Source organism: Leptosomus discolor, chromosome 19 (genome assembly GCF_034619465.1).
Source record: "Leptosomus discolor isolate bLepDis1 chromosome 19, bLepDis1.hap2, whole genome shotgun sequence".
Lineage (NCBI taxonomy): Eukaryota > Metazoa > Chordata > Aves > Leptosomiformes > Leptosomidae > Leptosomus > Leptosomus discolor.
The window spans coordinates 7,358,263-7,369,671 of NC_141409.1; the positions used below are offsets into that span (position 1 = coordinate 7,358,263).

General features: G+C 54.6%; 1 protein-coding gene across 1 annotated transcript; it reads left to right on the forward strand.

The window, feature by feature from the left end:
* Positions 1–967: 967 nt before the first annotated feature.
* NAIF1 (nuclear apoptosis inducing factor 1) lies at positions 968–3,008 on the forward strand. Its single transcript, XM_009958801.2, has 2 exons — positions 968–1,478; positions 2,165–3,008. Exons 1-2 carry the CDS (start codon positions 968–970, stop codon positions 2,626–2,628), a joined length of 975 nt encoding a protein of 324 aa, XP_009957103.2. The 3' UTR covers positions 2,629–3,008.
* Positions 3,009–11,409: the final 8,401 nt, after the last annotated feature.

The window sequence follows — 11,409 nt, forward strand, 5'->3', positions numbered from 1 at the left end:
CCCACGCGCGCCGACGCCGGCAAATGGCGGCGCTTCCGCCGCGAGGAACCGACACGGAGCGCTTCCGCCTTCGCGCCACACGCCGCGGCTACCACGTGACGCTCCGCGCCGACCAATGGTAGCGGCCCGCGCGCCGGCGTCTGCCAAGACGCCCACGCCCCCACCCACACCCCCGGCTTCCACGCGCTCCGGCGAGGTGGGCGGGCACTGACGTCAGAGGAACGCCTTCCTCTTCACCAATCGGGAGGAAACACCGCCAAGCGCGTACAAGCGCCTAGACCAAACTCCCATTGGTTAAGCCCCCGGGGAAGGCGGGGATAAAGCTACAGCATCTCCAATCAGATCGGGAACCGGGAGTCAGTTTGAGCTTGACGGACGTGTCATGTACCCGGTAGCTTCCAAAGCAGGGAGCTCTCTGTACTGATGGACGGGAGATGTACCCAATGGAGTTAGAGCGGGGAATTCATGGGCGGGCCCAGCCCCTCAGAGGCCTCACGCAGGCCCAGTAGCCTCAGACAAGCGGCGATGCGGGGCCGTCTCTTGGCTCCCCCGATGGGCAGGGCGACTGGCCAATGACAGCGCGGTGCTGCCGGCGGAAGGCGGGATCTCCGCCTGACGGGCAGGCAGACTGTCCAATCAGACGAGGCAGGAAAGGGGGCTGATTCTGGAAGCCATTACGCCAGTGTCGCAGGGTGGAAGCCGTTGAGCGGGGTTTGCTGGGTGGCTGCGGTACGCAATTTGCGTATCGTTGGCGGTGCCAAGGGGGGAGCGGGGGGGGGGGCACGAACACCTCCGGGCCCTGAGGGGCCTCGGGGCCCCCCTGTTGTCCCCGGCCCCGGGGGGTGAGCAGGCCTGGGGGGGCCCTGCCACCCCTCGGCCCTGCCCAGCCTCCCCCAGAGCCCCCTGGGCCCGGCCAGGCCCCCCTGGCCTGCAGGTGTCCCCCAGTGCCCCCTCCTCGGTGCCCCTCATGGCCATGGCGTCGCCCCCGGCACCCCCAGCCAAGAAGCGGAAGATGAACTTCTCGGAGCGGGAGGTGGAGATCATCGTGGAGGAGCTGGAGCGAGGCAAGCACCTCCTCATCAACCACTTCAACGCGGGCGTGCCTCTGGCCGCCAAGGCCGCCGCCTGGCACGACATCCTGCGCCGCGTCAACGCCGTCGCCACCTGCCACCGCGAGCTGCCCGAGGTCAAAAAGAAATGGTCCGACCTCAAGACCGAGGTGCGACGAAAAGTGGCCCAAGTCCGGGCCGCCATGGAAGGGGGAGGCGAGAGCCAGAATGGCAACGGCAACGGGCCAGAGAGCGAAGACCCGACGGGCGCTGCAACCGCCCCGGTTATCCTCACCCCCATGCAGCAACGCATCTGCAACCTGCTGGGAGAAGCCACCATCATCAGTCTGCCGAGTGGGGACTGCAGCGCGGGTGACGGTACCGAGATACCCATCACCGCCTCAGCCACCACGGTCACCCTGACCCAGAGTGAGTGCTGCGCCTGCTGAAGATGCTCTGTGCTGAATTTGGAAGGTCATATGGGGGGGCCCTGACACCCGCCCACGAGGAGGCCCTGAGCCCTGGCTGGGGAAAGCCTCAGGAAAATAAACCCCCGCATCTCTGTAGTGAAAGCGCCGCTCCCAGTGTGTCCTCGTGCTGTAGGGAAGTGGCTGCAAGATACGCACGTACTGAAAGTCAGCTTTGATAGCAGGGCTCGGCCATAAGAACAAGGGAAACCAGTATCCTTTGCACCTTGCAGATTGTTTAGTCCCCCTCTCTGGGGACAAAAGCAAACGGAGAAACATCTCCAAGGCTGATTTCCCAGTCTGCCCCAAAGAGCAGCTGTCCTGACAAGTGTCATTCTGGATCTTGTCTTTGCCCTTATGTCAGTTGGTTAATGCCGCTTGGAAAGGTTGTTCTGAACTGGAGGTTGAGAAATTATTTTGTCTAGACAGATAAGGCATGCCCTTTGGACTGTACAGCCTAGAAGGAAGCTTGAATGAGGGTGGAGTAGACTTAAATAGGTCATTTTGCGAGTTGCTGTTCATTGTGCGTTATCTCACTGAACAGGCAGTATTCTTGTGATATTCCTGTGATATTCATTGAATAGTCCTGTAGATAAAAATCCCCATATCGCAGCTACTTCTTACCCCCTTTCTGTCCTTTGTTCTCAGTTCCTGCAGAGACAACGTACCACAGTCTGGAGGACGGAGTTGTGGAGTACTGCACAACAGAAGCCCCCGCCACAGTCACTACCGAAGCACCCCTGGAGATGATGGCGCATCAACACGAAGTGTCTGCGAAACCCCAGGAGCTGAAAAGCCGAATTGCTCTGAACTCAGCCAAGCTCTTGCAGGAGCAGCGAGTGACCAACTTGCATGTGAAGGAGATTGCCCAGCACCTCGAGCAGCAGAATGACTTGCTTCAGATGATTCGTCGCTCTCAGGAGGTGCAGGCATGCGCCCAGGAGCGACAGGCACAAGCCATGGAAGGAACACAGGCGGCACTGAGTGCCCTCATCCAGGTCCTCCGCCCCATGATTAAGGACTTCCGGCGATTTTTGCAGAGCAATACACCCAGTCCGTCGGTCACCGCTGACCCCAGCCAGACGGGGCAGCAAGATGGCATGATCCAGTGAAAGAAACAGTGATGGGATGTCTTTCTTGGAAAAAACCTGCCTGTGGTGCCAGTGGACACAGGGATCCAGGGGTGCTAGCTCTTGTCAATGTGAAATGGCTCGCCTTGGAGTCTTGCTGAGCCTAAACAGCTTTCTTTCTCTGCTAATCTTATGCTAATCCACCTTTTCAGACTCATACAGAGCTGTAGCAGGATGTGTAACAAACCAGGACTTTAACATTGGTTGCTTTAGTTCCTCAAACAATAGATTTATTAAAAAAAAAAAAAAAAAGGACAGTTATTTTTTTATTTCTGTTTGGAAAAAGCTCTCCTAAGTATGACACCTCTCTCAAGATCTATAGCCTTTAACTGACTTCTGACGTGGAGAGCCTTGTTGCAATATCACAGCACTGCAGCTGCCAGGGTACAGTTATCACCAACGAGTGCACAGCAGTGAATGCATTTCTGTCTCTTGCTGAAAGCATTTTCTAGAAACTGGATGTGGTACAACCTTCTCTCTGCACCAAGAGTTGTGGGCGCGGCTCTTGGAGTGTGACATCCAGCCCATGCAGACCAGCACCAAGCCTACATGCCGGTTAAATCCCACCCACGTCCCCTGAGGATAGAAATGGGATGAAAACAGTGCGTTCAACCTCATGTCCTGTCTGCATAGGGTCGTGAAACTTGGCAGATGTGATGAAAATTTCATGCCTTGGTTACCAGATACTGTCCTGGGATACGTATCGGAAGCGACGTACTGCCTGTCTCAGCGCAGTTAATGCACGGGGGCCTGGATGAGTTTCACTCGGGTGTAACAGGTGAAACTCCATCTCTGTCTCCTCTGCATAGTTTGTCACACCCATAATACCCTCATCCTTCAAAGTGGACCTGGACTGCGGAGCTTCAGCCTTACAGTAATTCCCAACATTTAGCAGTTTATCAGCCACTGGTGTCATTGAGTGGATTGTGGAGCGTTACTTGGTTCTGCTGGTGGTGGTGGTATTTGTGCTGTACTTGTCAGGAGCTGGAAGCGAGTACAGCCGTTCTTTGTTACTCTGCTTGCTGGCTTTGAGTGGCATTCTGAGGTTCACCTCACTATTTTGCAGGGGTAAAACAACATTTGCAGCCACCTTTCACTTCTTTGAGGTGTTCAGGCTGTGAGGTTTGGTCCTCAATGAGAAAGCTGAATTTCAGAGGGTGGTGAACGTGATTCTTACAGACTTGCAGTAACTTCATAAACTTTTAGATTAAAAGCTCCACTTGTACATGCATAGAAGCAAACTACAGGCAAAACAAAAGAAAAGGAAGCATAACTCTTTTTCTCCCTGTAACTTGCAAAGTGTGTCACAGTTAGCAGCCATGTTGCTTGCCAGATGTTAATTTTGAAATGGAATATTTCAAAATATTCTTTCGAAGCTGGTATTTGCTTGCTGTTAAGTCTCCTTTAGGGCTGAGATGCGGTGAGCCACGATTGATGACGGAGTGAGTTTGCACAATCAAATTAAACCTTTACACAGCCTTTTAGGGGGGGATGCTGACGGGGGGGCCTGCTCGGAGCAGCAGGTGAAGAGGCTGCCGCTGCCTGTCTCTGGCCTTTACTCACCTCTCGTCTGCGAGGCTGGCGGGGAGCAAGGGCAGCGCGGGGGAAACCATCAGCCCCTGGAAGGCTCCTGACCCTTTGGCACCGACATCTCTGTGCTGAGTCAGGGCGGCATCACCTGCATCTTCTCGCCTTGTCCGGCGTCTCGCTCCATGAGTAACACTCCCCTGACTCTTCTTCTCAGACTTCATGGAATCAAATCAATTACTTAATTGAAATTTATTTTTAAAGTGAAAACTATGTCATATGTGTTGGTTGACCTCATTTGTGTAATGATCTCTCCTTTACAAATATGAATTTTAATAAAAAATACGTTTTTGGTAAACAGGCTCTTTCAGTTCATCGGTGTGCTCCGGGGCAAAAATGAGTTCAAGACAACAACTTCGCAACATGATTCTGTGAAAGGGCCAAAGGAAGCTGTGAACGGCCACGGGTTGCAGTAGCTTTTTCTCTTGTTCACAAAATTTGTGGCCTTGTATTTACATAATTATGGTCTTTTTCAAATAACAGCTTTTGCAGCCTTACCTTGGAGCACTGGTTATTTCACTGTGTATGACAGGTTACCGAAGCGTACTAATCTCCCAGCTGCTCAGAAGATGCCACAACAGCCTAAAATGATGGATGAAGTACCAGCCTTTGGCTTTAAATTGCAGTGTGCATTTTTTCAGTGACTAAGCACTTAACCTGTGTTACTGTTTCATAGGAGTAAACGTGTTGCCCTTGGAACCACCCATTTTTCTTGTGTTTTCGGGATAAATACAGAGCTTAGTCAAGCCAGCAGCGTGCAAGTTCCGCGTACACATTTTTGTCTCATTAAAAAGATGTAGCAACATTTTAAATACAGGGTGAGCACTGCGATGAGGGGGCTTGGTTGTTGCTCATGACGAGGTCATCAAACTTCGAGAGGAAGAGAGGAAATGTGTCCCTTAAAGTCAGAACCCAGAGGAAGAGGTAAACGAGGCGAACGTATACGCAAGGCATTCAACTGAACAGGGAGCTGGTGCCCAGGCACAACAAAAGCTGACGAGTAACATCTGTAGATGTTCGTTTGTGTCCTCTGCTGCTCTCTTTGTACCCAGAGATGTGTATTCAGCATCCAGAGCGGGAAAGAGCCACGCAGGGATGTTCTGCCACAAGGTACCTTGGCGGTGAGGGCGAGCAGCCGGGCAGTGAGCAGCATCCTTGTACCTGCTGGAAGAAGAAGGGTTGGGGGCGTGGGGGACTCTTGTTGGGTCAGAAGATAAAACTTTGCAGCCACCAGAGGCAGTGGCCAAGCTGCCTGCAGCTGCTTCAGGAGCCAAACTGTTGTGTGCAGCTCAGGCACGGCTTTCCAGGAGATGGCACTGCACAACGGGGCAAGGCGCAGGGCTCCTGAGCTGCAGCAGAGCCCAGCGCACTGCAGGGCCCTGGAGGGTGGTCCCAGAAATGACCGTGGTCGTCCAGACCTTTTGTGATCCTGCTTGCTCCTCTCACTGGTGAATCTTTTCAGGCCGGAGAGCCCAGAGAGGAAGCAATTCAATGGGCAGAGCCCAGCGATGAGGAACACCGGTACCCCTGGAAAAGTCAGGGTGCCTGGGAACACAAACTGGGTCCCTCTGCTTCCCGCAGCACGGGCAGGGGACGCTGAGATGTCGGGAGCTCATGTCTCTCTTTGGGATGAGTTCACTGCAGAACCAGATGGGCAGGCAGAAGATAAAAAAAACCCACATGAACTCCTTAATTATAAGCAAAGGGACAGGTTTAAGATCTTTTAGACCACACGTAAATGTCAGCATCCCGCAAGTACAGTGCGCTGCCATAGCTACGTCACCGTTCTGGGAGCAGATCCCTGCCGAGGGACAGAATGGTATCACCTCTGCGCTCACCCAAATTACCTTTACCTCCTCCAGCGTGTTTTTAAAGTTCATCAAGCCTGTTTTGGCAATTCTGGGTTTTTTTGTGGGTTTTTCCAGTTACCGCCAGCAGGTACTGTCATCACGAGTGTGATCTGTCAAGTGTGAAAACTGAAGTATTTAAGATTCTTTGTCTTTCTGGAAAGCATCTGACAAGAAGCTTCACACGAATGGTGGGCACAGCTTCCCGGCTGCGTTTCGCGAGCAGGACTGAAGCCCACATCACCTGCAAACTGGGCTCCCCAGCCCTTGGGTCTCAGCCCCGCAAGGTGATTAACCCAAGGCGGGAGGTCAGCCCCAGCAGGGACAGTTTCTGTTACCTCTGCCGCCTGGGATCCCAAATTAGAGGTTGCCGTGTCAAGTGAGAACCACAGACTTACAGTTGGGTTTGCTGCGTTTGGGGTAACAGCGGCATTTGTGGGCTGCGGCCAGCGGCACGGAACCCACGGGAGAGCCCACGGCCAGCAAGGCTCTCGTCCGGCAGAGCACTGCAGGTGACACCTGGGATACAGACACAGGACAACGCCTGATAAATGCAACAAGCCTCGAGGCAAAGCGTGTTCCAGTGTGCAAATTTTGGAAGGGGCAAACCAGCTCCAGCTCCACTCATAGGCCTCCAGGAAAGAAGCAGAGAGTCCTGTCGCACATTCCCAGGACACACTGGAGCAGACATGGAAACCAGTAAAAAAAAAAAAAGCCAAGCAGCTGGATTTTCAGGTCTGGCCACATGTTTGGGGAAAGGAATCCACCAACTCCAGATTCCTGTGCTCCCTTTGCCTCTGTCAATAACAGGATCCCCCGTCCTGGCAGGCCAGAAACCCACCGTGCAGGTGTGTCCTTTGCAGGTCCAACAGGAAACCCAACCTGGCACAGAAAGTGAAACAGTTCCCGGCCTTTATGATGATGAGTTCAGTTAAATATGGAACTAGTGAAATGCACAAGCAGATCAAAGCAGAGCTCGTAGCCTGTTATTAAATTAAGCTGAGAAGATGCAAGTTTGGAATAACACCACACCATAGGATAATCCTGCGTAATGGGGATAGGTGCTCCTTCCCCTCACAGGGTTTCCAGCATACTGCAGGCTACAGACGGGGCTCACGCCGCTGTGGCGGCCTGCCCTGGGGGCCTGCACCCCCTGCCCCATTTCCGGAGCTCCCCAGCCTGGCTCTGCCCCCCACAGCTCCCGTGAAAGCTCCTCAGAGCAGGTGCGTTGCAGGTGCTTGGCCACCGCAGCGCGAAGAACACCTTCATAGCATAAAGCGTTGTGTGATGATCTTCTCTTTTTGGATGACGAGGCTGAAAGCTCATTAAAGGTGTTACAACAGAGGTTACAGGTGTCATAGAGGAGAGCCATTGTTGTCTTTACGCTGTTGCAGCAAAGTGTATAATTTAGTTTTCAAACTTTAATCATTTGGCTGCTAGGACAAATGGATTTGCGTGATGATGTTTTCCAGAGGAAGAGGCTGATAATGTGGTTTACACGGCTTGATGATTTGCTCGTGTGTCTGGGATTCCCCTGGGATAAGAGATAGGATTTGACAGCTCACCAAATGCATTACAGCGTCTACCTCGCTTCACCTCACTGAGTGTTGTCCCTTCTGAATTTATCTTGCCTTGTTTCTTCCCGGCTGCTTTACCTCAGTCCTCGAAGAAGGGAGGGAGGAGGCAAGAAAAGCCGTCTCTGTTTCTGCTCCCTCACAGAGAGCAGAGCGTAGAGACCCAGCCCTGGCCAGCGAGACACACCTCCGGTGACAGCAGAGGTGAGGCCCAGACTGAACTGCAGAGCCCAAACTGATAAATTACCCTGGACTGATAAGACGATGCCCTGAGCCAGCAAAAGTTGAGGAAGTGGTGGCGGCACCGGAGAGCGGCATCAGGAAGGGCTTAGGTCAGGAAGAGCATGGGGCAGGGACAGGGCTGAGGTTCGCGGAGCAGAGGTGAGGTGGGCACAGCGGGGCCGAGGTCGTGGAGGAGAAATCAACAGCGTTGCAGTCTGGGGTAAGGAGAACTGACATATATCAGAGCACCCTGTTCACCCAAACAGCTCCTTGGGTTGGACCTGGATCGGAAAATGATACAAAGCCAGTGGGATGGTGGGTGGATGGAGATACCCTACACCCACATCCCCTCTGTGGTGCCTCCGTAGGCCTCAGACTAACTCACCCGCTCTGAGATCAGCAGAGGCGCACGTTCAGAGGAGCACTGTCCCTTTAAAAAATGTGAATTTGTCCAGAAACAATTATGCAGCATAAACACAGAAAAATCAACAGGGTGAATTTTGAGCTAATAAAGATTTAATCTCTAAGTCATGAGACTGCCTTGTTAGGAAAATACACATACTCCTGAGAATCCAGCGAGGGTTGCTGTATTACACACTGTTCAGCAGCTTACTGGGCATTCTTCCAAATCCATTTATTTTTAACATCAGTCACATTATTCAATTAATTATAAAAACACTGAGGTTTTCAAGAGATGTTTCTGATAAAACTGCAGAGTAAATATGCGTGAGAATAGTAAGGATTAAAATCTCTGTAAACTTTAGCATTTGGGGCTGTTGCTATAAACAAGAGAAGTCCTCCTTATCAGAGTGAATCATACCAGATAACACACGGCCTCCTCCCACACCACAAAGAGAGAGATCGTTTGTTCTTTACCTAGTGATGGAAGGGGAAGATCGACACATCTGTCAGCGGTATGCTCACGGAATGAGAAGTGTGAGGGACCGGGCTGGATTCTTCAGATGCTTTCAGCATTCAAGCACCCCAGCTTGGCAAATACTAACTATTTAGTAGGCTGAGCTCTTTCCCAGTTAACTGAGAAACACAAAGCAAAATAACCCAGCCCATCTCTAGCAATGTCTTGAGGCCTTGAAAACACCAGATATCCATTGGTGGAACGATTCAAGCGCTACCTTTAAAAGCAGCCTCCACAAACCCTGCTGTGTGGGAAGACTGATACCTCCTGTGATGCTTTCACTGTACCAATATGAAATGTTTTCCCAGCCCGAAGTCTGTGTATCTGCTTAACCTGGTAAGCAAGAATCATAACAATGCGTTTGGCTTAATTCTGTGATTAACTTTTAACAAAGTACATTGCCGTGTACTTTTCCTAGCAGAGTTTTGTTTTTTTTAAAGGCTCACATTGTGAGAATAGAATTATTTGATAGCTCTGATGTTGTCTGCATAGATGGCAAAGATTAAAGGCAAGGAGCCCGGGCATCAAAGCCCGGCAAAGAGCACGAGGAGTCCCAGGCTTTCATCCAAACTTTGCCAGACGTGCAAACTTGGGAAAAGTCCCTCCCATACGAGCTTCAACAATTCTGCCACAGAGACTCTTAGGCACATCCCTGACTTTAAAAACTAGGCAAATCATGTTGATGATTGCAGACTCCTTCGGGACAAGGAGGGACATTTTGTTCTGCTTGCCCTTAAATGATGGAATCCTGCCTAACCAGGGATCCCTGCCCACAGCACAGGACATGGCAGCAGCACCTGATAACAGGGAGCCATTTTGATGGAGATGCGTTTAGCTGGTTGCCACTTCTCACACACGGAGGGTGAGACCAGCTCCTGGCCCTGCCTGGCGCTGCCCGCAGAGGTGTGTGGTGCCTCCTGCCAGCGGGAGGCTCCAGGACAGCCAGCCCACCGGCCAGCCTAACCCACCGCCCGCTGCGTGGTACCCAGAGGTGCGGAGCGAGGACGGGGAGGCCGCACCGCTGCGTCTGTGGTGTGGGTCATACCCGTTGGAAGAGATGTCACCAGGAGCTGTTTGGGGAGGGAAGGCACTGGGACAAGGACAGGGCAAGGGGTCCTGGCTGTCCAGGGGGAGCTGTCACTCCCCTCACCTCAGCCCAGACAGGGACACCTCGACTGCAGCCTCCGGGGGCCGAGGCCTGCCATGCCCTCCGCCAGCCCACTCCAGCCCCGCACACTCCGGTGCCTGCTCGCGGCTGCTCGGCCGGCGGAGGGGCTATGCGACACCCTGGGGGGGGGTGCCGGGAAGGCCGAGGGACCCCCAGCCCAGCAGCCATGCTGAACCGCGCTCCCGCCACACTCCCCGCTCCAGCGACACCGCGGCCGTGCCAGAGGCCCCGCTTCCCGCCCACCGACCTCCTCAGGTAGGAGGGCGGGTCTTGCCCAAACCGACAGCCTCCGCCTCCAATCCGCGCTCAATCGTCCCCGCCCCGTGCCGGAGCAACCAATCAAAGTCTTGCTGCCCACCTCCTTGCTGCTTGCCCAATCGGGCGGCGCCGCTCTCCTGCTCCCCTCCCCCCTCTCCGGGGAGGAGGTTTGTTACGTAGTGTCGGGTTGGTATTCCCGAAGCGCGGCCGTGGCGTTGCTCTGCCTTGTGGCTGCCTGCGGCGTTGGCGTAGCATCCGCAGTTGGCGTAGCGCTAGCAGAGGCGGCTGTGGCGGGGAGCAGCGGTGGCCGTGGCGGCCGTGCGAGGAGAGGGCAGGAGGTGCGACCAGGGCCGGGCAGGGACCGGGCCGGGACCGGGCCGCAGGTCGGTGGAGGGGGCCGAGAAGCGGGCTGAGACCTCTTGTAGGTCAGCTCGTGATTTTGGGGGCGGGAGGGGGAGGGCAGGAGCGGAGCTGAGACCTGGCTGCAGCTCAGTGCATGGGCTGGGAGGGAGGGCGGCTGGGACCTGGCTGCAGCTCGGTGCACGGTTCATGGGGCCAGAACTGGGCTGTTGCCCGGCCACGGCCCAGTGCATGGCCCCTGGGGCTGGGAGAGGGGCTGAGACCTGGCTGCCGTTCACCCTGTGGTTCGCAGGGCCGGGAGGCAGGCTGAGACCTGGCCGCCGTTCAGTGCGTGGCTCAGAAAGCGAGCTGAGACCTGACCACAGCTTAGTGCATGGCCCAAGGGTGCCAGGGGACAGGCTGCGACCTCGCTGCTGCCAGGTGCGTGGTCCACAGTGCCCAGAGGTGGGCCGAGAGCTGTCTGCATCTCCATGCACAGTCCGCGGGGCTGGAAGGCAGGCTGAGACCTAACAGCAGCTCAGTGCAGGGGCAGAGAGGGCAGGTACGGCTCACGGAGGGGGCTGGCGGAGCGGAGCGGCTGCCAGTCTGCCCCTTTGCTCCGCTCCATGGCAGCCGCAGGAGAGCGGTTCCTCTGCGGAGGTGCCCGGGCCCCGGCACAGCGGGCAGAGCTGGCTGGATTCGCCCGCTGCTGCCCGAGCGGGAGAGGGGCTTTAACCGCACCCCGTGTGGGCAGCGGGAGCTTTGCCTGCCTTGGTTTGCGGTCCTTAATTCCGAGTATCGGTGAGGATTGTTGACTGCCCAGTGTTCATAACCTCGTCCCTTTTAGATGCT